The following is a 25,901-nucleotide window of genomic DNA, read 5'->3' as shown; positions in this document are numbered from 1 at the left end:
TTATTTATTTTACCAAACCTATTCTTATCTATTTGGGTCCAAATTTTTCCAAAAGACAGACATTTGTTGAAATAATCCATTGGTAAATCCAGTGGTGGCGTGTGTACTGGAACACATTTGAATAAGGCCTGAATAACCAGGTCACAAATGAGTTATCAAGCTTTTAAGGCGAGTTGAACTGATCTCATCAACGTCTGATGGGATCAGACAGGAAGTATGATAAAATCATGTGGGAACAGGATAAACGGAAAAAAACCCCAAAAAAACAGAATTCGAAATAAATTCCAGTCATGAAACTGCACAAAATAAATAAGTGCGGTGAATATTCCACATCGAGTGGAACAAATAGTGGGGGAGTAACATTCCGTTCCGAAAGAACTTGTCAAATTCAAAGTGTCAAGTCACTCATTGTGTTCACACAAGATGTGTTGTCTAGGCAACACACAAAAACCAAGAGCTGTTAAAATACCGATAGAAATTCACTGCGACACCATGGGTGACTTATCAATGAGCTGACGTATTGAAATACTGTGAAGAAGGTCAAAGGGAATGCTTCTCTCCTGGCATGGAGACACCGATTCAATTGGCTGAGTTAATATTAATTTACCAGCTGTCAAACAAATCTCGGTGTTTTAACAATGGTAATGCTCCTAGTAGCCAAGAAATTAAAATGGAATCAAATGTAACACTCAGTGGTCTACTCTGCTCTATTGTACTGGACTCACTTTGCCTATCTGAAAAAATATCAAACTGTATATCCTACTGACCAATCAGAGGCCTGTCTCATTGCGTCCATCTGGTCATAAACTGAATAGTCATGGGGTTTTTTTGTGTGTGCATATCTTCACCGTAGTATTTGTGCCTTCTGGATTTTTATTTCCTTATCTCTAGTTCTTCTTTTTTTCCTACACTTTATCGATCTCATTGGAAATTCCGCTCAGGGAAATTCAGGTGCTCTGCATTTCACACATCCCTGAGAAGCAGTAAGAAGCCCTTATGGCACCCACGGGGGGAGTTGGGGTTAAGTATCTTGCTTTCCATGCAATCATTTGTAAGGTGGGTTTGAAGGAGGTTAATTTTATCCAAAGTACATCAGGCAAACTGCACGTTGTAGCTTCTAGCATTCTATTCTTTGTAGTGTATATCCTCAACAACATTTTTTACTCTGACCTCTCCAACGGAATAGAGGATATATTTTATAGCAATGCAATTGTTGCATCATTATTTACAGAGCAGTGAAATAGCTTAAGACACTGATTATATTCATCGATAATCCTTTAAAAGACAAAGGGACACAACAGTGAAACAAACGGAAGGCTCAGTCCTTACCCATCAACATTGAACCACAATGCTAATGATGGAGCAACAGAGCTATAATAATTACTTTCTCCGTCTCGTAGACATGCAGCTTAATGTCTACTTTCATTTTTTACAAATATAGTATTGATTTATAGCAGAAGAAATACATGGTAATGAACGTTGATGGGTCAGTTAAGGATTTACGACTGAATGCTCACACAACACTTTCTTGGAGTCATTCAGACTCGACACATTTCTGAATGAAAATAGATGAATACCTAAAGGAGAACTACAGGAACCTTTGATTCTGCAGACCAGCTGTAGATCTAGTTAAATAACAGAGATATTCCACTGACTACTATTGCCATTTAATAAGGAAGATTCTTTTACATCATAACACAATTATATACATAAAGCTGTTAAGCTTTATAAGCACTAAGGGATTATCTAAGGGATTTGAGGATATTGTCCAGGGCTAAACAATTCCTTGAATAATCTAGAAATTCTTCGACTTACCTGAAGGCTTTGCTTAAATTCTGATAACTATATAGAGAACTGTATTTTTCATGTGCTTCTGCTGTTATTGATACATGAATGTGAGGCCAAGCCCAGACATCACAGATGAAAAAACTACAGGAAGTATCCAAAGTGTGTGATCAGTACATGCTGACAAAGGAAAATGTAGTGCAGTCTATACTGTATATTGTCAAATGAACTGGACACAATAAGGTGATGCCAGCAATGCATTAGCAGAGGCATCTGACATAAATGTATGGACGAGTGGGAGGACTACCTGGACCAGTGTGTGGCTACCTGACAGGTATTATGTCTTGGTTTAACCGGGTCTTCAAGAAAATCAGCCAGTTTGTGAAAACACGAGTGTCTATGGTTTACACACAAGTGTGACACACACATGTAATAATAAACAGCATTAAAAAAATAACGTTTCTGCCAGGATTGTGCAGAGACGCACGAATGAATGATTTATTACACACCACATAGGAATTTAACTCCACCTGAAGAACAAACTACTCAAACTTGTAGTTAGGTGTCCACCTTTCCCTGCTGAGCAGCGATATAAGGATGACAAATGAATCACTGGTGAACTGACACACTGCCCACACACTGTTGTATCATCAGCGGTCTCCTTGAATTAGAAACACGCGTGGATGTGTCTGTCCTGTATAATCCTCAGCCTTTGGCGACAAGTGACGCGGCTCGCCTGAGCTCACAACTTCTCAGCGAGGTGGAAGACGCGGAGTGCGCATCTCCACCGACATGACCGCACCACGCAAACCTCAATCACACGGGCACCCACGCTGAAACATTCCAATCGTTCCTGAATCGTTCCATCCTAGATGTATTTCACGTTTGAGATTCGATCATTTAACTCACGAAAGATTAGAAACCCACTTGATTCGTTGCGCTCCCAGCCGGTGTCAAAACATACGACTTCTTGTCAACATGATTATTCCAACAACAAAAAACAAAACAAAAAACCAGCGGCTCGGTGCGCACCGCGATCTGACAGCGTTAATCCATCCACAAACTTTATCTTGTATTGTATAATCTGAATCTCACGGGTCCGTGAAAAAAAATAAAAAAATAAATGTCTGGTGATTTGTCTGTAACGCGCTGGTACAGATGCAGCTCATCGCGGAATCACATCGCGACAAACAGGAATGGAAAATATCATCAGTCTTTGAAGGAGAACGTCACGAATCATGGCTGAAGCTGAGGCTTCCATTAACGCCAATGCAGCTGAAAGCTAAATAAATGTGCAGCTTAGCCTTTGGCCACCAAATCATGGCTGTGTCGGTACCAAACGCACCCCTTCATCACCGGTGCGCCTTGTCTCCGGTGGGTGGAATGCGCCAGGAGACGCGGTGCGACCGAAACGCGGCTGAATCCTGTGTACTTCAATCAATCAATAAGTCCCGGTTTTACCTGAAACGGATCCTCACACCATCGCTGGAAGGAGGCACCGGCTGCTAAATCCAAAAGCACGTCCGATACTGGAAGCAAGTGGATCAGAACTGAGTCACCGGTGGAATGTGTGAGTGTGGACGTGAGAACGAATGCGGGGGAATCAAAAGGCGCAAACAGGTGTTATGCCTAGCTCTACATACCTGCTAAGAATTGCAGGAGTACAAGAGCCAGAAATAATCTCCATTATGAATTTATTGCACATTGATGCGCTTCTCCTTCAGGTCCGGTGTCGCCGCCACCTGGTGGTGCTGCAGCGCAACTGCAAACGCGAAGGTCCTTGACATGAGTGGGAAGGAACTGCGTTCTGTTCCTGTTGGAAGAGGATTCATTCAAGATGCTTCTTCGGTTCTGACTCACTGGGGGGAAGTTCAGATATTGAAACTTTTGTGGGGCTCTTAACATTTTGATAGACATTAAAGTCACACCTTATGTCATTCAAATCTTATTTATAACGTGTGACTCCTGCTTTGGGCCTGCAGATTTGTGATTAAACACAAACAGGTACAGAACATGTTGTGACTGACGCTCCGTCTGGTGTTTAATGTTCAGATTAAATTTAGAAAGCCGGTTTGTGTTCATGTGGTGGGTGTTATGGTTGATCACCCACATATTTGTGTTTTGCCACCAACATCTTACTCTCCCTGACCACCTGCCTGAGTTAGTTAAAAATATTTATGCAAAGTTTCATCTATACAGTACCGCGATGAATTATAAATGAAACAATTCAGATGCAGAAGTTCAGACTTTTAGCTTTTATTCAGTGGGTTTCACAAAAAGATTACATAACATTGTGTGGAACTGAAGAATTTTAACACAATCCCTTCATTTCAAGTTGCCAAAAATAATTGGACAAATGAAATTTAATAACTGGAAATAAAATGTTCTATTGTAATACTTAGTTGAAAAATCTTTACTGAACTTATGGACATCGATAGATCCTGGCTCCCCTTTTTAATGTCTGACCACATCACCTCTGCAAGGACAGACGGTAAAGGTTCCCCCCCCCCACACACACACACACACAGAAGATCAACACTGAATCTCCTTAAAAAGTGTTCCGAAGAGGAGGGTGACGTCAGAGTAGCCACGAAAAATGACGCAAGAGGAGCGGCCGTCGCAGCTCTGGGCGGCTGGGCTGTTAACTTGTCTGAACCAAACCCACCGCCGGTAGAACCATATAAAGGTCCTCTGCAGCGGATCGTCCTCTGCAGCCCGTCTGGTTGAACCATTTGTGTGTCATCAGTATTCAGACAGAGGAGGAATCATGTCTCACGGGTGGGGATACGGACCCGCTAACGGTGAGTACCTCACATCCTCATCATCATCATCATCACCTTCATCATCATCATCATCATCATCATCGACAGCAGCAGCAGCAGCAGGTCTCACGGCATTGTTGCACCAGTGCACGACCTACACTATTACATGTGTTAAATAAGATCAGCCACCATAACACAAATACTCACATTTTGCTTTCTTAAAGGATCAACATTCACTCAGCACCATGTTAGCACTACAAAAAAAATAACTTGTGGTTTTCCAATTTGAAATACAATTATTTTTTAAGTCACCAGAATATTAGAAAATGTGAGAATTTTATGCCTTTATGTAATTGTTATACCAATAGTGACAAAATCACCTAATCACTATGAAACTAAAGTCAAACATAACTATAGTAAGAATATGTTTCCTTGTGACTGATGTGTATCTATTAAGTCCATGGACACACTGGTAAACTGCTTTTCGTGAGTGAAACAGAGTACATTCATTTAGATTTTATTCATGATGTTGTCATATTTATTTTATTTGTTTCAATATGATATGACCCAGTATGTAGGCAACAAACGAACATTCCAGCTACAGGTTTATACAGGAAACAGGTTTATCCAGTTTCAGTATCATTAGCATGAATAAAAACAAAAGTATATTGTAGTATTGTTGTATAAATGCTGTTTTGTAAAGAAAGTGACAAAGGTGTATTAAAAGATTTTCTTTATTTTAGTAGTTTTTTTTAGCACAGTATTGTATTTATATGTTAGTTTAATTGTGGACTGATATTTCATCTTATTTATGATGATCAGTGTGTGAAGTATGACAATTTAATGGGAGCATTAACAAACTATGAATTCTTCAGAACACGCCTGTTTATTTGAAAATGTATTCACAGGACCTGACACATGGGCGAGAGATTACCCTGTAGGCAATGGGCCCAGGCAGTCTCCCATCAATATTGTGCCCAAGGAGGGCCGATACGACTCATCTCTGAAGGCCCTCAAACTCAAGTATGACGCCTCAAATGCCAAAGGAATTCTGAACAATGGGCATTCCTTCCAAGTGGACTTTGTGGATGACACAGATAGTTCCAGTAAGCACAGAAGACATGTTTACTTTATTCATACAAATTGAATATTTTAGCGCTAGTTTTAACTTTATCAGCTCTGCCTGCACTACAACAGATAAGGGTGTCACTTAGGAGGATGTCACTGATAAGACAAGTCATTGCACCAATAAGTCTTCAATACTACACTTGATCAGGAAATGTTAACAATACAAAAGAATGCAAAGATATATTAAGAATTCATACAAAGATTATAACAATTGAAGTTCATGTGTATCATACACATGAATCAGCAGTTCTCGTGGAAAAAGTTACATTTCCAGATGTGTACTTTCATTAATTCAATTTTTTTTTTCTTTCCGTATAGTTAGACTTTGATTTGAAATTTCTTGTAAATGAAAAGTAGATTTGTTTCGATCATTTTCTACTGTTATTGTTGACATGTGGTTTCGCAATAAATAATAAGATCGAAAAAAACAACAGCAAGTCAACAATAAAAATAAGAATAATAAAGATTTCCTCTAGGCTTAGCAGAAGACAAAGCAGTAGAAGTGGTTCCTGGAGTGTGGATTTGGCCGTAAATCCACGCTTGATTACATGGTCATTAAATTGCAATTGAAAATATTAACTCATATCAAATCATAGATAAAACTTTTTAAAAATGAAATGAATGAAAATTAATTGAAAATCTTTTGCATAGTGTATTTTTTACATTTAATAATAATAATAATAATAATAATAATAATAATAATAATAATAATAATTATTATTATTATTATTATTATTATTATTATTATTATTATTGTAATGGATTAGACTTATATAGCACTTTTCTGGACACACTCAAAGTCGCTTACATAGGATCCATTATTCATTCACTCCTCATTCATATTTGGTGATGGTAAACTATGTATGTAGCCACAGCTGCCCTTGGGCAGACCGACGGAGTTATCTTGTGAGTACAAATTCATATCCATATCTGCCACAAAAAAACTATAGCTTCTTTTTTGACTGTAAAGTTTTGACACCCCTTTTTTAAAAACATACAGTATCTCATAACAAACAGATGAGCTGTGCAGCTTTGGCGTGTGCTAATGTGTGGGCCCACCCCTTATCACTTACGGCAGCAGCATTAGAAGCTACCCCCACCCAGCACACTGTATTTACCTCGACTGAACATCATGTCAGGACAAACAAACTACCGTGTAATAACTACTTTCAGGTGACCTGTGCATGTAAAATCTGGAACATTTTTTATTTAAAAATCATTTCATGATAAATAACAGTATTTTTAAATGATGCATAAAAAATAAAGGTGTCAAAAATGAAATAAGTAAAAGGTTTATATTCAGCTTTCAGTCACATCTCAGACTGCTTGATGACTTCTTGTGGAACATTGACCGGATTTTTTCTCATCATTGATATTAAATGTCTAACTTTCTCTAACTGTTCTAAACCAGCCCTGACTGGAGGTCCTATTTCTGGAACATACCGTCTGAAGCAATTTCATTTTCACTGGGGGGCCAGTGATGACCGAGGCTCTGAGCACACTGTCAGCGGTATCAAGTTCCCCTGTGAGGTACCTTAGCAACACCAGTTAGCAGAAAAAATTCACAGACACTAGCAAACTGATACAGACAGCTAAGAAAAGTTCCATAAAATCCTTTAACTGTATCACCTAAATGTTAGCTAAATCGAAACTTATCTGAATATTTCACAGTTTTTTTGTAGAAAGTTTGGAATAGAAGGGAGCTGATTAGATTTGGAGGTGAATCCAGTGCCAGATTCAGAATTTGCCGTCAAAGAGCCATTCTATTTGTCACTTGATAGAATATGTTTTTTTTAATGATTTGAAATGATAAATTAAATGTTAGGAGTGGAAGGTTCATAATAATAATAATAATAATAATAGACCTTTATTGTCCCACAGTGGGGAAATTTGTGAAAGGTATTCAGGTATAAATATGAGACTAGTAAAGTTACACTTCAGGGATGTGACGACAAAAAAGACTCCCAACTCACCAGAAAACAGTTACAGTGACTTGAACACAATGTAAATCCAAATTTGAATAGTGAGACAAGAGGAAAGTCCAAGAAACAAAAAAAGCCATCACCTGGAAGTCTGGAGCAGGGATTGGCAATAAAATCAGTCTGTTGTCTGACATGTCTTTCAGAAAGATGCATAAAAAGAAAAATTGGTTTTAAAACAGACAGAAACTGCTGTCACTTTGCTGCTGTTTACTTCTGTGTTACGTCTGTTTCTGTCTAGCTTCACCTGGTGCACTGGAACACTAAGTACGCCAGCTTTGGAGAGGCAGCCAGCCAGCCCGATGGACTGGCGGTGGTTGGAGTCTTCCTCAAAGTGAGTCTTTAGATTCATTATTGAAAGTCAATCTGTGACTGCAGCACACAGCAGGAATGATATTATATTAATAATATTATATTAATGAATTAATGGATTATAGTAAATATCATTCTTTATTGTTCCCATTTTCAGAGCTGGGAAGTTGATGATCACACTTCAGTGTGTGTTTAAGTCATGATGTGAGATCAATGTGGATGCTACTAGAGAATGTATGACATTTCATTGGTTAGAGCATTTAAGAAACATTTTGACAGCTTAAAGCTCAGTAATCTGTTAGTTTTCAGTGGTGTTACTGCACAATACAATTCCCTTTACAAGAGAATATTATTTTATCTCAGATATTAGTGTTAATCAACAGTATTTAGAACTTTTCTATGTCACACTGTGCTGACAGAAACTAATGTTTACAATCTGACCCTATAATACAAACAACATACAAGCAAAAAGTCAATGTGAATTATTAAGTGTGCAATCACCGATCAAACATTAGTTTTCATGTGCCTTTATATATCTGTAATATAAAAGTTAGCAAATCAGGTTTTAAAATCTTTGCGATCTCTGAGTTCCGGTGTTCACATGTGTTTTCTGTGGAGGACACTTTTCTCCGACACCACATGAAAGCACCTGTAAACCCTGGATATTCTTAAAAAGAAATGTATGTTTAAATGGAATAATGTGTACATGTTTTTTTATTTCCAGATTGGTGCAGCCAATCCAAGGATTCAGAGAGTCTTGGATGCTTTAGATACCATTAAAACCAAGGTTAGGACACCTGTCCATACCACTTGATTAACAACCTTAAAAATCAAAAAGTGTATAATTCATCATTGAAACATTTGTTGTAAAATTTCCTTCCCTATCTCCATCCTTACAGGGCAAGCAGAGTAGCTTTGCTAATTTTGATGCAAAAACTCTCCTGCCCGGTTGTCTTGATTATTGGACGTACGACGGCTCTCTGACCACACCGCCCCTCTACGAAAGTGTCACCTGGATTGTCCTCAAGGATCCGATCAGCGTCAGTCCTGCACAAGTATGTAATTTTACTCACATCTCCTCACAACTTTTGTTTGTGTTGTGTGTGTACGAATACTTTTACAAGTTTAAAGCTTGCTTTACGTGTGTGTGTATTTTCTATACTCTACACACATCATTTGACAGATATTGTTCTCTCCCCTCATTACTAGATGGACAAGTTCCGCTCACTCCTATTCACTGGAGAAGGAGACGCTCCAACTTGCATGGTGGATAACTACCGGCCTCCTCAGCCTCTGAAGGGCCGTCAGGTCCGCGCCTCCTTCAGATAAATTTATTTTTATCTTCATACTTTCCTGAACGTCCTTCCTGCTGTTGGAGCCCATATACAGTCTCGCTTTCTATATGAACTCTGTTGACAACAGCTTCAGAATTACACACTAATTGTGTGGGTGTGTACACAAACATGTCCTCATATTGTCTTCAACAGTATTATTGTCTATGTCCTGCTTCTGAAACATCCTTTTATTTCTACATTAGCAATAGTAGTATAGTAGCAAAATAACAATAATGAAGGAACAGTGCTTCCGCACTGAAGTTTGAAAAATAACGCCAAACCTAGAAACAGGACAAATGATCTTTGAAAGATTTTACTATTTTTTAATTTATTATGCCTTTTTGCCTTTTTATATCCAGACTGAAGTGAATCATTTTTAAGACCAGTAATATTATCTTACTGCTCCAGTTGTATTTAAAAATATTCCCTCAAAGTTTAGTATTTATGTTTCAGCTACTCTTTTTTTCAGTGTGTATATTGTGGCCTCCTGCGTGACTTGATATTACAACTAGACACCAAAAGTCTGGTGGGTGTTGACATCAATTCATTGTAAATGTGTTTATCAAAATATTCCTTTTATCATGCATTTAATAACCAAATGATCTTATCCTAATATTCTATCTTATATCTTTTATAATTTAGTGTTTTTTTTAATTGCACTGTTATGTCAGCAATTGCTCCTTTAACTGAACTTGTATTCATATCACCTGAACAAAGTGACATTTGGCCTTAATTTCAATGCTATAGGAAAGAAATCAGTTTTCAGGGTGTGGCTGCAAATTACACCAAATTTGTGATGTTTCTAATTTTCAATAAAAAAGGGCATTTTACAAAACTGGTGTGTTGATCTGTCACTCATGTTATTAGATTATTATTTTTTAATTGTTAGATACAGGCTGAACTGTCTGTTCATCCTCATGGCAACCATTGTCGATTATTGTGTTGGACACAATAATCAATAATGAGGTTTTCAAAGACGTTCATGACAGCTACGACCACAGGATGGCATCTTTTTGTGGATTGCTGGAAAAGAGATGTCACTCATGTAAGCAAGAACCTGATAGAAAAATCTACAAATCCGCTCAAAAACAGGATCATCTTTCATCTGTTGAGAACTGATGGCATATGGATGGACATGATCTAGGATAACAACACATCATTACGTAACTGAAAATTATATTGTACAAAATTTCTCAAAATATGACTAAAAATGCTGAAATCCGGTTACTTATTTTGAAGGTGAAGGAAGATGTGGTGATTTGGTCAGTGGTTCATATGATACCTCTTTAATGTGATTTATTGACTCCCTCATCTCAATGACTTATTAATCTTTCATTTACAAATTGTTCCATAACATTTGTGAAATGTAATGTCAAATCAATCAGTCTATAGCTTTAAGTTTGACTCAATTGCTTACTTGGTTTGCATGGGGGAAACATGACGGAATATTTACACTTACTTGGAAGTCTTCTAAATCATACTTGACCTAAGGAAGTAGGTCTACCCACACTCTGTTTCTACTAAAAATCTATTTAGACTCTTTTTTATTATTATTACCTGTGTTCCTCTCAAATTATCCAATCAGGGTGTTTTCTTCAAAACCTTGAAGACCTTATGTAAAATTTTAATTGCAATAATGCAGTCTGGTGTCCATCATTGTACTTTTTTCCCTTTTGCTGCCTTTCCTTTCTGTTTTTTTTTCCTTGCGGCACCTAATACTGTCTAATACTGCTTATTTCTATACTGATATCATCAATTGTCTGTTCCAGTCACTTTTTATTTTTTGGTCTGTTATTTTTTTTCCAACAAACGAACAAACAACCATGGTCATCTGGTGTGACTTTGTCTCCCTCTTGTGGTGAACTGTCGCACAGCCTCTCCCTGTCGGACCTAATGACGCACAAGCTGCTCTGATTAACGTCCACTTAAACGCAGCTGTGTCTTCTGCCAGCTTTCATCTCTTCACTGTTGTGTGTGATTTTAAACGGATCCTGTCAACAAGGTAAAATGCCCAGATTACCTGCTTTTCTTTGTCCACTTACAGCACAGAAAGTAAACATGTACTGACTTTTTTTTTTTTTTAAATTTGAAATTTAAATTAAAGTTGATATGGGAGCCAGAAATGGGGATGCTTGCTTATAATTAGTTAATGATGGCCCTAGAAATGTCAAATTTAGGAATCTAAAGTCAGTTCTTTGTTTGTGTCTGTTTTTTAAAAGTGAAATTGCTACATAGACTATCCATCACAATTTTGAACTGAATGCTCCCAAAATAGCAAAACCAGGAGAAGCTCCAACACTCGGCCAGAACTGTACACCAAAACCTTGGCCTAGGAATAACTCCCAACTATTTATCTTACTTTTGTTTTATCATTACATATATTTTAACCAAAAAACCAACAACAAACTACATTTCATTATATCCTGTCGAGGGTTAACTTGGTGGCCAAGGAAAGAGCCATCCAGATTTAATGCAGATACAGGTCAACTTCTGGATCCGTGAGTTTTTTCCTTTTGTTTCTTTAGCAGTGAGTTTATTTGTTTATTTGTTTTTTGATGATTGCGTGTTTTAAGCTAAAATATGACAGATGTTCTACATTAAACAAAATTCAAAATTAAATTGTCTTGCAATGAACAAATTAATTCGCAGAAACATTTTGTTTTGAATCAAATTCATTTCATTTTTTCGATGTAATTTGGCTTTCAACCAATGACTGAACTGCCGTGCTTTTCCCACTTCACTCTTCAAAGTAATTTTGGGAGCATTTTAGAGCACATAAGTGGTGTGATAAAAATGTATGGTTTAATTTCTACTTTTTGCAATAAAATACATTGAGTAATTTCTTAAGGTGGTTTTGAAATATCTTTTTAAAGGATTCAATATTTTCAGAAAGTTGAACAGATCTTCACAGTAGCAGATTTACAGTTGTAGTTGTGCTTTTTTTTTTTCTTCTCGTTGTCATTGCTGTATTTATTTCCTGCTACAGTGAAGGTTTAGTATCTGTCTTCCCTCTCTGCAGGTTGACTATGGCAGCAGCAACTGGTCCCACACCACCTTTAATTCGCCCAGGACTGAATACTGGGAACCAGTTTTCTTGCCCTAACATTAGTGTGAACAACGCTGGACAGCAGGAGCCTGGACTGCAAGGTCTCAGCCAAGATCAAGGGCCTCAAGCCCACCCCCAACAGTTCTTTCCTGCCCGGCCCGTCTTCTGTATCCCTCCTCCACCTGTCCCACATTTGGTCCAATATCAGTGGCCCATGCCCCTCTCTTTAAATCCCTTCCCTTGCTTCCCAGGCATGGGTGAGTTATGCAGATTTAATTTATTCAATTTTGTTGATTTTAAACTAATGACATAGATGTGATTTTTAGAATGGAATTTTAGAGAAAACAAGATAGATAAGAAAATGTATTCATGGATAGTTTATTATAAGGGATAATAAGATGGGACCAGTGAAAGTATTCCTTTAACACTACAAGTTAAAGTTTGGACACTTATTCTCATTCAGTGATTTTTCAGTATTTTTTATTTTTATAGTGTAGATACGAACTGAAGACATCAAAACGATGAAGCCAGACATGGAGTTATACAGTAACCAAACAATTGTGAAAAAACTGGATGTTTTATGTTTCGCCCTGCTTGATGGTAGCTAATGGGGGAAGGAGAGCACTGTTGCTCCTGTTCTATAATCTAGATTAAACTACCTGCTAATGGAAGTCTTGCAAATTAATTTGCAGAAACGTTTTTGTTTGAGATCAATTCATTCAATGAATGCTTTCCTGCAGTCCGAAAAGAGTTAATTTACTTTCTTCCTAGCACTTTTAACCAATTGAATAAGGGATCTTTCTCATGAAGGACGAGCTACAGCGTTCTGCAATGCCAAAATGGATCACACGAACCCAATCCCTATCCTATTATATTGTATGTATCTCAAATCTGAACCATCTTCTTTCTTTTTTGCTACAGGCTATGGTATGGTAATGCCCCAATTCCCACTTCCCTCTTATATGGAGTCACCTGCTTATATTGTGCCCACACCTCACATCCAACCTGTCGACTACAGACGTTTCCTCCCCCAACCGATGCATCCTTCAAGTGCGTACCAGAACCCAATCCACGCTCGCAGGATTCGCCTGCCGCTCCCTGTTAGAGAATCCGTGGACTTTGCAGTCCAGACAGAATCCCCACAGAGAGGTGAAGGTGGCTACGTTGATGGAAGCCCACCTGTCAGATCAGATTCTGGGCATGGAACAGCCTCAAGCTCCCCGTCTAGTTCTAGCAGCCAAAGACAAGTCTCTGCTGAGGATAAGAGTGTAACTTCAACTAGCATTACTTCAAAAGATTTGAGGCTTCCCGGAAGAAATGAGAAGCTCAGTCATGGTTTTAACTTCCATTATCCAACCAGAACTGGCCATGCACACCTCAGCGCCACAGCGGAAGCTGTTGGTCAGGAGGATCCACATCCTGATCGGAACTGCAGTGTGTGGTCAATGACCTCTCCAGATGGGATAATTCCTGTTTGCAGCTCTTCTCAACAAGATGTGGTGATCAAAGAGAGACTTGCCTCTGTTCCTGACATTCTGATGAGTTGGGGAGCTGGAACACCACAGGCAAAAGTGCCGAAAATGTCAGCTGGTACGCCACGACTGACTGAAGATCAGCTTCCATCTTATGAAACTGAAACGAATCATCTGCGTGGAACTGAAAACGAGAACAATGCAGTGGTGCCAGGCATCGCTGATGTTGGTGACACGGAAAATATTTCCTCTTCCAAGGACAATGAAACAATTTTCAAGATCCTCACACTGCCTTTTTTATCGGAGCATCTTCCAATGTCCAGAACAGAAGAGGAATCTGTGGTATTGGTTGGCTGTAGACGACGGTCCTCTTCCCATACGGATGGACTGCTGTATTCCCTCCAGGAATCCCAGGAGCAGCAGCAACAGATCTATGAGACAAATCCGCACGAAGGCACAACGGATGCCATTCCCTATGAATTATCTTTAAATAATGGTCAAGTGAATGTAAAAATGAATGAGTCTGTTTGGTCTGTGGAGTCTCTTGCCCCGTTCATCCCCACTGAAGAATGTCTGGCACAGAGAGGCCTGTTAGATTCAGAAATACCCAATGAGATGATAGACAAAGCTGAAAAAGTAAGACCGTCATCCCAAAATGACAACCTGGTTGTCAAATCTGATAAAGAACGGAGGTGTTCTCGCCTGTTTTCCTCTTCTGACTTGGAGTTCAGTTGGCCTGTTTTTAGTACCCCGACTGACAAGCTAAGTCCACGAAGGAAGACAGAAATGAACACTGAAAATAACACTTCTAAACCAAAGACAAGCTTGAGTCCCTTAAACCGCCTGACTAACCTGCCTAGCGAAGTTTTATTAACTCCTACTGAAGATGACATTGATCAAAATAGGTCTTCTGAACCTGAGGCTGCTCAAAGCCCAAACCAGCAATCGGTCATTGTAAATGAGCAACAAGAGAACAGTTGTGTCTCTTCAGAGGATGAGGCAGCGCTTCAGTTTAACTCGGAACGGGAGAAAGTCTTAGTTACAGACCAGATGATTCTCCATGATGGGATGTATAGGGAGGTGGACAATGGGTCATCTGGGTGCGAAGAGGCCAATCAGCAGAGAAACGAGAGGCTGTTTGTACCAGTGACTGACCAGCACACAGAAAAGTCTCTACCAAAGGGAAGTTTAGTGGACTGTTCCACCCAGTGTAGTGAAATATTGTGTTTCAAGTGTGGAAACACAAACTTGGAGCCAAGCAGAAGACACTTTATTAAACCTTTAGGTAATCAACTATAATAAATTTGCGCTTGGTCTTTGTCTCTTGAGGAGAGTACAGAAGTTCCATGCTTTGTCACTTTGTTTTCACAGACAATAGAGACAAGGCTCAAGCACACATGCAAAAAAACCAGCGCAGGAACGGCATTCAAGGTAATTAAGTGACAAATGGTTGCAAATCCTTTTGTAACGTAAATATTAGACATCTAATGAATCTAAACAGAAATGCATTTTCTTTTATCTATTGCCTGTTTTTGCAAGAAACCTTGTGATCACAAATTGGCATTGGTGTGATAGTAGTTGTACACACTTCATTTTGAGCTGACCATCTCTTAATTTGAACTCCTGGGAAATGGGTTTGAGAGAGCAATGCATGAAGACACTGTAAGAGGGTCTAAGGGTTTTGTGAGAGGTATGTGTGCACCCCTACAGATGACTATTCAGCTGAAATAGATATTTTTACTGAAATTTTAAATTCTGAAGTGCATGAAAGCCGTTTGATTTATTTTTTTTCCTCCCCTCTAATGAACTGGGTAAAAATAGGCTAAACACCAGTATGCCATAATTTAATCTAAGAAATATTATTCCATTTCTGTCTACAGAAGAGCAGAGCAGCCAGCAAAGAGGCTTTAAAGGGAATTCTAGCAAACCTGAGAGGTCAACAGGTAAGTGTTTTCTACCCAGGCTGTCATCAGGATGGATGAGGGGGGCAATGTGTTCACTGCCATAACAGGAAACCATTGAAGCACTGTTCTAGACATTTATGTTCATTTTATGTAGGAGCGAAGAGTTTAGTTTTTGAAACTGAAATATCCAGTATTATAAGCGTAACAGTAAAGGGTTCAACATGGTGCAGTTTAACTGATGAGTGGAAACGTTGTTTACAAAAGGCTTTGGTTACAAAAGATTATTTCTTCCTCTTCCAGGTGGAAATAGAAAGCACACACAGCACTGAGTCCTGTCGGATTCTGTTTTTAAAGCATTAAAATGAGAATATTATAATATTTTTCAATAAATACTTGTACAAGTATTCATTGTGGTTTTTTTTTGTTTCATCATTTATCAAAAAGTGTTTGTCCAGAGTACAATTGAAGGCACAGTTTGCTCATTTACACTAATAAAACACCCCAGTGGAACAGCCAGTGGGAGGTCTAAATCAAAGACCTCCAACCCTCTAAGAAACAAGCAACTGCCTTTTATTAACACGGTGCACTTTTATTTTCAGAATCTTACAGTGTTAAGTTGAGCACTGGCATTCATTTTCATAAAGATGAGACAATCAGTAATTGTTTCATGTCCAACTACGGTACGAGCAGGAAAGAACATCACATTGGTAGAATTTCTGGACCTGATAATATTCCACCTGAGGTTTACAAGATCTGCAACCTTAACAGCATCATCCTTCCCCTGTGCAATTCTTGTCTGATGAACAACCACATGCTGGACAAGTGGTCACTTGTCATTATTCCAATTACTAAAGCAAGAAATCTCACAAACACCAGTGATTTCATAGATGTCTTATTTATGTTATAACGTCTTCAATCCAATTGCCCTGAACGGCCTTCAGGCACCTCTTGAACCCCATCTGATTTAACCAGAATGGATTCAGGAAGATCCACCTCAAGCCACATCTTAGTGCCGCGCTGCATCATAAAAGAAGTGAGAAAACACAACCACTCCGTAATGATAATGCTTTTGGACTTCAGAATAACTTTTTATTGAATATTTAAGATCTTAAAGGCTTATGGTATTCCACCAGCATTGTTTATGGCCATAAGAATGATATATAGCAACACAAGAGCTGGGGTCGTTGCTGACGATGACACATTTGATGAATATGAGGTCAATGCAGGCATGCTCCAAGGGGACACGCATCCAGTATGAACGCTGCACTCTACAAATGACCTCTAGGGGGCAATAATACACTTTTGATGCCCGTAGGCTACAAGAAGAAGAAAAGGAGGAAGACGGAAGAAAGTTGTTGTGTTTTCATCACTCCGTTATAAACCTGCAATGTAATCCGACATTGACAGATATGCATGTCATCACCCCTACGTTTATCCCTTAGGTGTCTGAGGTAAGAATATTTTTTCGGATTAATCCGGTGAACTTGTTTTTCAAACAGGAAAAGAGGGTTTGTCCTCCGTAGTTAGCTTAGCTTAGCTTATGCTAGAAAATTAGTTGACCTGAACTCATTAGCTTAGCACTTAAATTATTTTCTAGCGCTGACCAACCAGGTTTTAATGGCAAACATTCACTCCTGTAGTGTCAAACTGGAAAACGGGTTCATGTGAATTATAGTTGTGTCCTCTTCATTTTCTGTTTCGTCTTAACAAACGTAACGTAGCGCCATGGAAGCTGACAGGAGCTAGCTAGCATCATTCCTGTAGGAATGACATTGTACTTGTAGTATTCTGACTGTACTATCAGTAATAATAGTAGTTTTCCTGTGGGTATATCAGTGTACTGGTAGTACTATCAGTGTCCCTGTAAGTTGTAAGTATAAACTGACCTGATCTGTATAAACTGACCTGATGTGTCTTGGGTGCATTGACGTTTTCTTGAAAGAACTTGCGTCCAGTTTATGTTCTTGTCAGGTGCATCATTATAGCGAACAAATTCAAATGAATGCTGAATGTCAATATATTGAATAAGCACTTTGGTAGGCTGTTTAATATTTAAAATTTTTTCATAATTCAAGAAAGTTCAAGAAGTTTTCACGATGTGTGTCTTCTTCAATTCACTGTGTGATGCCAATTCTTCCACTGTTTAGTTTTACAACTCAGTAACGACGTATGTCAGAAAGAATGTATTACTACGTGAATTAAGTGTTATATGATTACAGATGAAATCGTTTAGATCAGAGACAGACTGGTGCCAGTCAGCATTTTTCTCTACTCAGGTCCAGTGAGATTGAACGAGGCTTTTGGAATCGATTGATACTCCACACTAGTTACCAGCAACATGGAAGAAACCAGCCGGGAAGCAGTTGCCACGGCGGTACAGCGCGTTGCAGGAATGCTGCAACGATCAGATCAGCTGGATAAAGTAGAACAGTACCGCAGAAGAGAAGCCCGCAAAAAGGCGTCTGTGGAGGCTCGACTGAAGGTAATATGTCTGAAGGAAGTGATTTTTTTTTTAGCTGTTGGAGTTGGCTGCTCCACCATAGAACTCCAGCTCTGGCTGATGATAATGAGGTTTTTATACCGCTCTTCCCTTAACAATAGTTATTGATATATTTACTTCATTGCTTGTAACCTCATCTTTCGTTGAAAATGAATTATAAACATAACACAAAAAGTAGTAGCTATGGTATAACGAACTATGGAATCCTTTAGGCGGCCATCCAGTCCCAGCTCGATGGCGTTCGCACTGGACTGACCCAACTGCACAGTGCCCTGCTGGATGTCAAAAATATCCAGAATTCACTGGCTGATGTGAGTAAAGACTGGAGGCAGAGTATCAACACTATAGAAAACCTGAAAGATGTCAAAGACGCTGTTGTACAACACAGTCAACTGGCATCTGCCGTGGAAAACCTTAAAAATATTTTCTCTGGTAAGTTTTGTTCAGCTCTACCTCATAGATTTAGTGTCACATCACAAATTTTCACGCCCTCTGAGTTTGAGGGGTTTGTTTTGTGTTGTCTCCTCGTGGTCGTCATACTGTGTGTCTTCTTGTGTGCAGTACCAGAGATTGTGGCGGAGACGCAGCAGGTGATAGAGCAGGCAGAGCTGCTGCAGGCCCACAGGAAGCTGATGGAGCTGGAGTGTTCACGAGATGACCTTATGTATGAGCAGTATCGCATGGACAGCAAGAACACAAGCGATATGAACCTCATCTCCATCTATTTTGAAGATGTAAGTTCAAGCGATAGAGATTGAAGGGTTGGTGCAGAATAGCTGAATATCCCTGAATGTGGGTAGTGTATTTGTGTACATACTGTATATATATATACAGCACATAGTGCTGATTACAAGTCTCAAAACCACCATTATAGACTGCAGCTCTAAACATTCATGTGTCTAATTAGGATAGCTGGAAAACATATTTAGTTATAAGGAATTGTTATCCATCTATTTCTTTCCTTCCTCAGGTTCAAGGGTTATCAGATGAGCTGGCTAAACAGTTATGGATGGTCCTGCAGAGGTCCATGCTAACAGTTCGTCACGACCCCACCATGCTGGTATCAGTGGTTCGCATCATTGAGCGGGAGGAGAAGATTGATCGCCGTATGGTTGATCGTAAAAAGCAGACAGGGTTCATCCCACCTGGCAGGCCCAAACGCTGGAAGGACAAGATGTTTGAAGTAAGAGAAGTCATTGTAGACCACATACACAATAAAAATGTAAAAAGAAAGTGAGATAAACAACCATTCAGTTGCTTTTACATCTAGTGTTGCATTGACAAGTTAGATTTTTCCTAAGAGTGTTAGAAATGTTTCTGCTCCAGGTTTTGGAGGCCACAGTCAGTACCCGCATTGAGGGTACCCAGGCTGTGACGAGAGAAGTTGATAAAATGTGGCTGGTTCGTCTTCTAGAAATAACCAGGAAGTATGTTCTGGATGACCTCATTATTGTCAAGAACCTCATGGTGCAGTGTTTCCCCCCACATTACCACACTTTCAACAGGTAAACAATATTCAGCGTCTCACATTCAGAATAATGTTCTTTTGCTTGCAACTTACTGTAAATATCCACTTGTCACTTTAGAGGTGTGTGTTAGAAGTACTAAAACTAAATTTTGAAAGGAAACCAAAAGAGATTTTCCAGTTGTTCCTGATTAAGTATGAAATTGCATTTACCAGAAGAATGGGTGAAGCTGAATAAGGAATTTTGTGACATGTTACAAGATCAACTTGAAGATTAAAAAAAGTCAAATTTATCAGTTAACACGTTCCATTATAGTTTAACACATTTAGTTAAGTGTTCGCTCATACTGTACTAATGTCTGTTTCAGATTTTTTAGTCTGTATCACAATGCTGTGTCCAGCCGTGTCAAAGAACTCGCCTCTGAGGACTTGGAGGCAAATGAAATTGTGACCCTATTGACTTGGGTCCTCAACACATATAAGAGGTACACAAACTTGTTGTTTTGGAACAATTTTCCAGGATGTCTGGCTTGTTCCTTACGATAAAGGCCTAATAATACACGACTTTGGTATCTTATATACAGGTATACTGTATATACGGTATATATATCTTATGTACTATTTCATTGTACCTTTAGACCAGAAAAAAAACAGAAAAAAAATGTTAATAAATCACACCCAATACATTACACATTACATTATACATTATTGCCTAATTTATTGGTTTTTATGTAAATTTTTTAATGTAAATTTTATGTAATTTTCACAAATTTCCCCACTGCGGGACAATAAAGATTTTTTATTATTATTATTATCATTATTATTAAATTTTTAAAAAAGTTTTATAGTCCTTTTCTTAACAGTGTTGCCATTGAGTTGCAGAAGCCATTTAGACACCCTCAGATGAACTTGTGTGTTTCAGTGTGGAGATGATGGGCCATCCAGACCTACAGTCAGAGTGTGACATCAACCAGCTGGAGCCTCTGCTCCCTCAAGATATGGTGGATGACCTCCTCAGCAAATATATCAAGACATTTACAGTAATTACCACACACACACACACACACACACACACACACACACACACACACACACACACACACACACACACACACACACACACACACACACAATGACAAGTACATGAATGGATGTACTGTTCAAGTAATTTATCATGTCTGTTTTTATTTCATTTAGACTAGCTGCTTAAAACTTACCATAATGAAATTCTTAGCGCTTAGCTGTAAATAGACATCTAGTTATAATCAGTAATCAGTAATCTTACGGTAGTGCAAAGAATCTGTGTCTCTGAAATATAATATATGAGCGGTGAGAGGAAGTGCAGTGTGAACACTGAAGCAGTTTTGAAATGTGTTATCATTAATGAATTTTGATATGTTAAATTAATTAATTTAAATGAGCAAAAATGTTTCCTGCCAAATAAGGGTATGGAATTTCTTAACATTGAGTGACGCATTGATCACAATATTTTCCAAATTACTACCAGTCATTTCTTTTGGCATTTAATCAGTTATATTTGTCATTTTAGAGAGTAAAGTGATAATCGTTGTATATGGTGTAGGGGTTATTAGTTTTTCTTATTAAAACACATTCTTTAAATGTAGAGACTCTGGATGGCCAACCTGACTGCATTTACATGTCCATGTTTTCAGTCTAATATAACTGGGTGGCTGCGAAAAGCTTTGGAAACTGATAAGAAGGATTGGCATAAAGATGTTGAGCCTGAGGCTGACCAAGATGGATACTACCAGACAACACTGCCAGCAATTGTCTTTCAGGTAATACACACTCTTACACACTGTTACACACTCTTACATGCGCACACACACACACACGCAGACACACACACACACACACACACACAGGCTTTTTGAGAAACTACCAAAACACTTTTACTTGATGTAAAACCAAAAAAAGTGAATGCAGTGGACAGAAATAGGACTTTAAAGGAATTGTGTCATTACTCCTGACCTGATGTCACTTCACTCTGTGTCAGATGTTTGAACAGAATTTGCAAGTTGCTGCTCAGATTGATGGGGATTTCAAGGAACAAGTTCTGAAGCTCTGCCTGAAACAGATGAACTCATTCCTGATCAGGTATATTTTGCAATAGTCAGGCATCCCCTCGACTGTGATAAAAATTCTCATTGATCTGTTTTTAAAAAAAAAAAATTTTATTCTTTCTTTCACCAAATATATTACTAGTTCACTGTAAATGATACCTGTTGATGCATTCTCTTTCCTTTCACACTTTAGGTTTTGATGTTTTAATTTCCTTTAAAATTTGTTATATGTAAGCACAGGTCAAGAAAATGAACTATTTCAATTTGTACCAATTTTTCTGCAAATCAGAATGATTTTCATGTTGTTGTTTTTTAGATACAGAGAGCAGGCATTGATGTACAAAGAGGAGCACCTGAGAGACCGACAGCTTCCTCAGTGTTATGTGCAGTACATGATAGCGATCATTAACAACTGCCAGACGTTCAAGTAAGAATTTGTTTAATACTGATGCTTCTTTTCACAATGTCACTTTAATACTTCTGTTCACATTGATTTGTGATCCCTGTCTAGCCCTGGTTGAACAAAGATAATTTAAAAATCAATCTAGTAAATCATACATCCTCCACCACTGAGGTCCAAACAGATGGATACCATCAAATAATCCAAGCTTGCGTTTTGAGAAAGACTGAAGAAATCGGTTTAGTTCATATTTTTGTTGTGCCGAGTGTGAAATATTGACAGTAATGTATTAATATATTTGAAAATAAATAATCAATGGCTAAATTTGAATGTTGTTTTCATGATTCCTCTGTCATCCAGGCTGCTTTTGTAAAGATATTAGTTCATTAATATAATCAAATAGGTATAAATACAGCACACCAGAAATATGGAAATCAAAATGGGTTAATATGATCTGGATGACTGAGAATGCACACAAAATAATAATTTCCTCCTCATTTCCAAATTTGTCTTGTAAATAAATTCCTTTCAGCCCATGAAAATGGAAACAGATGGAATCACACCTAAAAACAAACAAACAAGAGAAACAGGATAGCAGCTGCTGTAAAAGGCTGTCACGTAAAACATATATGTGTGTATATTAGATTAATTATACATAGACACATAACACACAGCGTGACTTTATCCCATGCTATGTTTGCACCTTTCAGAGAATCTGTCAACAGTCTGAAGAGGAAATACTCCCAGTCCTTTGAGTCCACTGACAGCGATGGTGCCATAGACAAAACACTGAATGAGGTCGCCAAAGAAGGGTGTCAATTCCTGCTGGACGAAGTCTTCCTTGATCTTGAAGTAATTAGAGAGAAAAATATTTAGCAAAGATTGTTTTTTTTAACATTTTTGTATTGTTTTAGGTGTTATTTGTGTCTATAAAATCTTTTTCTATGAATGAATAGAAAAACAAACTTTTCTATTTTTTTGTATTTATAGAAATGAGCCCTTTTACATACAGACTACAGAAATAACATTTATTACTATGAATTAACTTTTGTAAAGATTTGACACAGTTTGAAATCTTCACCATAGTAATGGTGTAAGTCATGTCTGAGGTAGAAACACAGTACAGGATGAGACTTAAAATTTGAAATCCTGGACTGTATGAAGATATTTTGTTTTTTAACAAGGGATGTTCTCCAATTTTTCAGGAGAATGCTCAATGGCGCATCATTTGCTTAAGTGTTGTTCCTTTCAATTTAAAGAACAAAGGATAAAACCAGTTATGACTTTCAAATTGTTTAATTTACTTAAAAAATGCTCCCACTCTTACCATTTTCAATTGCTTTGATTTTGATTCTCCATTAACCAGCATCACTTGAATGAGCTGCTGACCAGAAAGTGGCTGACTGGCTCTCATGCTGTTGACACCATCTGTGTGACGGTTGAGGACTACTTCAGTGACTTCAACAAGATCAAAACACCCTTCAATCAGGTAGGACAATAGCCAAAATATAAATGTTTTTCATACAGCAATTTGTAACTTTGAATGAAAAATGTGATTTCTGCTACAGAAAATGAATGAGAGCAAATGATATGATGACATATTGGTCGTGTGTGCAGGAAATGACGAATGAGGCCCTGCGCAGGGTGGTTGTGGAGTACATTCAAGCAGTGATGCAGAAGAGAGTCACCTTTAAAAACGCTGATGAGAGGAGAGAGGGAGCAGAGAGGATGATCAAAGAAGCTGATCAGTTCAAGTTTCTTTTCAGGAAATTATCTGCTGTGAGTTCATGTCGAATTCTCTCTCTACTGCACCAATGTTCACTTTTATGGGCCACTTTTTATGTGATATTGAGTCAGACTATACCAGTACAGAGAATTTTAGCCTAAAGTGTTGCTCTTGGCTTATCAAGCAGTCCCTTCAAGTCTAGTGTTAACAACCTGAGTCTTGGCAATAAAGAAACAGTCATTATTTAGCTTTTGAAGCAGCATAGTGATTGTACGGGGAGGAGAATCGATGAGAAATTACCCTGACTGTCCTGTGAAATTCAATGACACACAACAGTAGTCTTTTGTGAAATCCATGCCATTTTTATTTCCTGCGTTAGCTTGGATCTCAGCAGTTTATAAAACACATGTTCTAGGTTTATTATACTTATTGTGTCTAGGCCAGTATAAAAACTGTCAAGTATCACTCGAAAAGCAGCTCCAGGAGCGAAGTTAATGGCCTACCCTGGGGCTCTGTATAAGTTGCTGCTTTTCTCTCCATCCACACAGGACGAATGCTGGCTCAATTCGGTTTGCAAGAATAAATAATACATTTTAAAGACATCTCAAACTGGACTTTCATTGAACAAATCTTAAGTTTTTGCGGTCATGAAAGGAATACCTTTGGATTTATCATGTTAGTATGACGTGGCTTACTGTGATAATTTTACACAGGGTGATGACACAGACCAGCTTTGCGGTGCCATTGCTGCCATCGCTGAAGTGTTCAAGCTGACTGACCCCACACTACTGTTCCTGGAGGTCACCACATTGGTGTCCAAGTACCCTGACATCAGGTAAATGTAGACACACCCTGACATCTAGTTCACCTTACATGAGCAGACATTCCAACCACTATGCAAATTGCATAGTGGTTGACATCAAGATAAGCTGCTATGATTTCTCACTTAATTCTCAAAGTGTGTCATTGACATTTTCACCAGATGTCAGTAACAAACCACACATTCCAAAAAATTAAATCTAAGATGTCCAGAAATTAAGTTGTGTGTAATAGAAATGGAATAAGACAGGAAAAAAATATTGAACACAAATAAAGAGAGGTTCAAAAAATATGGAAAGCCAAGACACCAGGGGAAATCAATCAGTAATTACAAAGCAATCCTGCTCCTTGTCACTTCAAATTAATGTCCCTTCTGCTCTTTACAGGGAGGATCACATCCAGGCGCTGTTGGCTGTGCGCGGCGATGCCAGCAGGGAAATGCGTCAAATGATCATTGGGGCTCTCAGCGAAAACAAAGTTTCCTACTCGGGTGTGACACAACCCATCTTTAAAGATATCACTGTGCCCACCATGACCATGACCACCATGACTACCATGACCTCAATGGCAACTGCAAAACTACTCAAATAAGTCACCAGCTCTGAGTGTATGTGTGTATAATAACCCATCATTGATAAATGTTTTTTCTTTAGCTACTATCAAATAAACAATGAAACCAATTTCATACAAATTTGTTATTGATTACTTATAAGGGTCTTTGTAATTTTAGGTGCAAATACATTATGGGGGACACTGAGCTGCATGAGTACATGTTTATGATATCATGAGTGATATCTTTCTCATTGTTTAGCTAAGCTTGTTATGCACTGTTGTACCATGTCTGTTGTTGCTGCTGATACTTTGATCATTCTACCATCTACGTCAACAAAATAATAAAATTATAGTTGTGACAATGAACCGAAGTGGGTGTATGTGTATTAAAGCGGGAAAACCAGTTTGCTGAACAACATCTAGAAAAGCCTTTACAGTTCTGGAACAACATCCTGTGGACAGATGAGACAGGGATGAACTTGTACCAGAGTGATGGAAAGACAAAAGTGTAGAATGCATATGTGTGTATATATATATATATATATATATATAGCCATATATAAGCATTTAAATAGTTTTAGCAGAAGAAATTGTTTTGACATCTAGTGGCATCTTTCTTAAAAGTGCCAAAAA

The 25,901-nt window shown here is 38.3% G+C and overlaps 4 protein-coding genes across 10 annotated transcripts in view; 3 read left to right on the top strand and 1 right to left on the bottom strand.

The window, feature by feature from the left end:
* LOC137612748 (disks large-associated protein 1-like) overlaps window positions 1-3,516 on the bottom strand; it is a 50,599-nt gene extending 47,083 nt beyond the window's left edge. For 4 of the 7 annotated variants that reach the window (XR_011038870.1, XM_068341428.1, XM_068341432.1 and 1 more), the window contains exon 1: window positions 2,713-3,419. The gene's annotated coding sequence lies outside the window, so the exon portion shown is untranslated. The other 3 variants (XM_068341431.1, XM_068341429.1, XM_068341430.1) reach the window with 3 other exon arrangements.
* A 912-nt stretch (window positions 3,517-4,428) lies between these two features.
* cahz (carbonic anhydrase) lies at window positions 4,429-10,135 on the top strand. Its single transcript, XM_068341434.1, has 7 exons — window positions 4,429-4,586; window positions 5,456-5,653; window positions 7,087-7,205; window positions 7,896-7,988; window positions 8,691-8,753; window positions 8,866-9,021; window positions 9,176-10,135. The coding sequence occupies exons 1-7, from the start codon at window positions 4,553-4,555 to the stop codon at window positions 9,293-9,295; spliced, it is 783 nt and encodes a 260-aa protein (XP_068197535.1). The 5' UTR covers window positions 4,429-4,552; the 3' UTR covers window positions 9,296-10,135.
* A 4,291-nt stretch (window positions 10,136-14,426) lies between these two features.
* LOC137612814 (uncharacterized) lies at window positions 14,427-16,077 on the top strand. Its single transcript, XM_068341532.1, has 4 exons — window positions 14,427-15,103; window positions 15,190-15,249; window positions 15,699-15,761; window positions 16,023-16,077. Exons 1-4 carry the CDS (start codon window positions 14,434-14,436, stop codon window positions 16,049-16,051), a joined length of 822 nt encoding a protein of 273 aa, XP_068197633.1. The 5' UTR covers window positions 14,427-14,433; the 3' UTR covers window positions 16,052-16,077.
* Window positions 16,078-17,043: 966 nt separating this feature from the next.
* On the top strand, window positions 17,044-25,625 carry exoc3 (exocyst complex component 3). Its single transcript, XM_068340641.1, has 16 exons — window positions 17,044-17,173; window positions 17,999-18,204; window positions 18,435-18,654; window positions 18,784-18,956; window positions 19,193-19,405; window positions 19,549-19,727; window positions 20,056-20,172; window positions 20,610-20,727; window positions 21,361-21,486; window positions 21,705-21,805; window positions 22,088-22,198; window positions 22,882-23,023; window positions 23,538-23,660; window positions 23,789-23,950; window positions 24,611-24,732; window positions 25,103-25,625. The coding sequence occupies exons 2-16, from the start codon at window positions 18,061-18,063 to the stop codon at window positions 25,305-25,307; spliced, it is 2,256 nt and encodes a 751-aa protein (XP_068196742.1). The 5' UTR covers window positions 17,044-17,173; window positions 17,999-18,060; the 3' UTR covers window positions 25,308-25,625.
* Window positions 25,626-25,901: the final 276 nt, after the last annotated feature.

Source organism: Antennarius striatus, chromosome 18 (assembly GCF_040054535.1).
Source record: "Antennarius striatus isolate MH-2024 chromosome 18, ASM4005453v1, whole genome shotgun sequence".
NCBI lineage: Eukaryota > Metazoa > Chordata > Actinopteri > Lophiiformes > Antennariidae > Antennarius > Antennarius striatus.
The sequence above is the reverse complement of the archived record's forward strand: the minus strand, read 5'-3'. Positions and strand labels throughout refer to the sequence as shown.

Bases quoted from the DNA above. Each gene is read 5' to 3' on its own strand.
- cahz (XM_068341434.1), top strand. From the start codon at position 4,553: ATGTCTCACGGGTGGGGATACGGACCCGCTAACG. The intron at 7,989-8,690 runs GTGAGTCTTTAG...TTTTATTTCCAG, and splicing joins TGGTTGGAGTCTTCCTCAAA to ATTGGTGCAGCCAATCCAAG. The intron at 9,022-9,175 runs GTATGTAATTTT...CCTCATTACTAG, and splicing joins TCAGCGTCAGTCCTGCACAA to ATGGACAAGTTCCGCTCACT.
- LOC137612814 (XM_068341532.1), top strand. From the start codon at position 14,434: ATGATAGACAAAGCTGAAAAAGTAAGACCGTCATCCCAAAATGACAAC. The intron at 15,104-15,189 runs GTAATCAACTAT...TTGTTTTCACAG, and splicing joins ACACTTTATTAAACCTTTAG to ACAATAGAGACAAGGCTCAA. The intron at 15,762-16,022 runs GTAAGTGTTTTC...TTCCTCTTCCAG, and splicing joins CAAACCTGAGAGGTCAACAG to GTGGAAATAGAAAGCACACA.
- exoc3 (XM_068340641.1), top strand. From the start codon at position 18,061: ATGGAAGAAACCAGCCGGGAAGCAGTTGCCACGGCGGTACAGCGCGTT. The intron at 22,199-22,881 runs GTAAGAATTTGT...TGCACCTTTCAG, and splicing joins AACAACTGCCAGACGTTCAA to AGAATCTGTCAACAGTCTGA. The intron at 23,024-23,537 runs GTAATTAGAGAG...TCCATTAACCAG, and splicing joins AAGTCTTCCTTGATCTTGAA to CATCACTTGAATGAGCTGCT.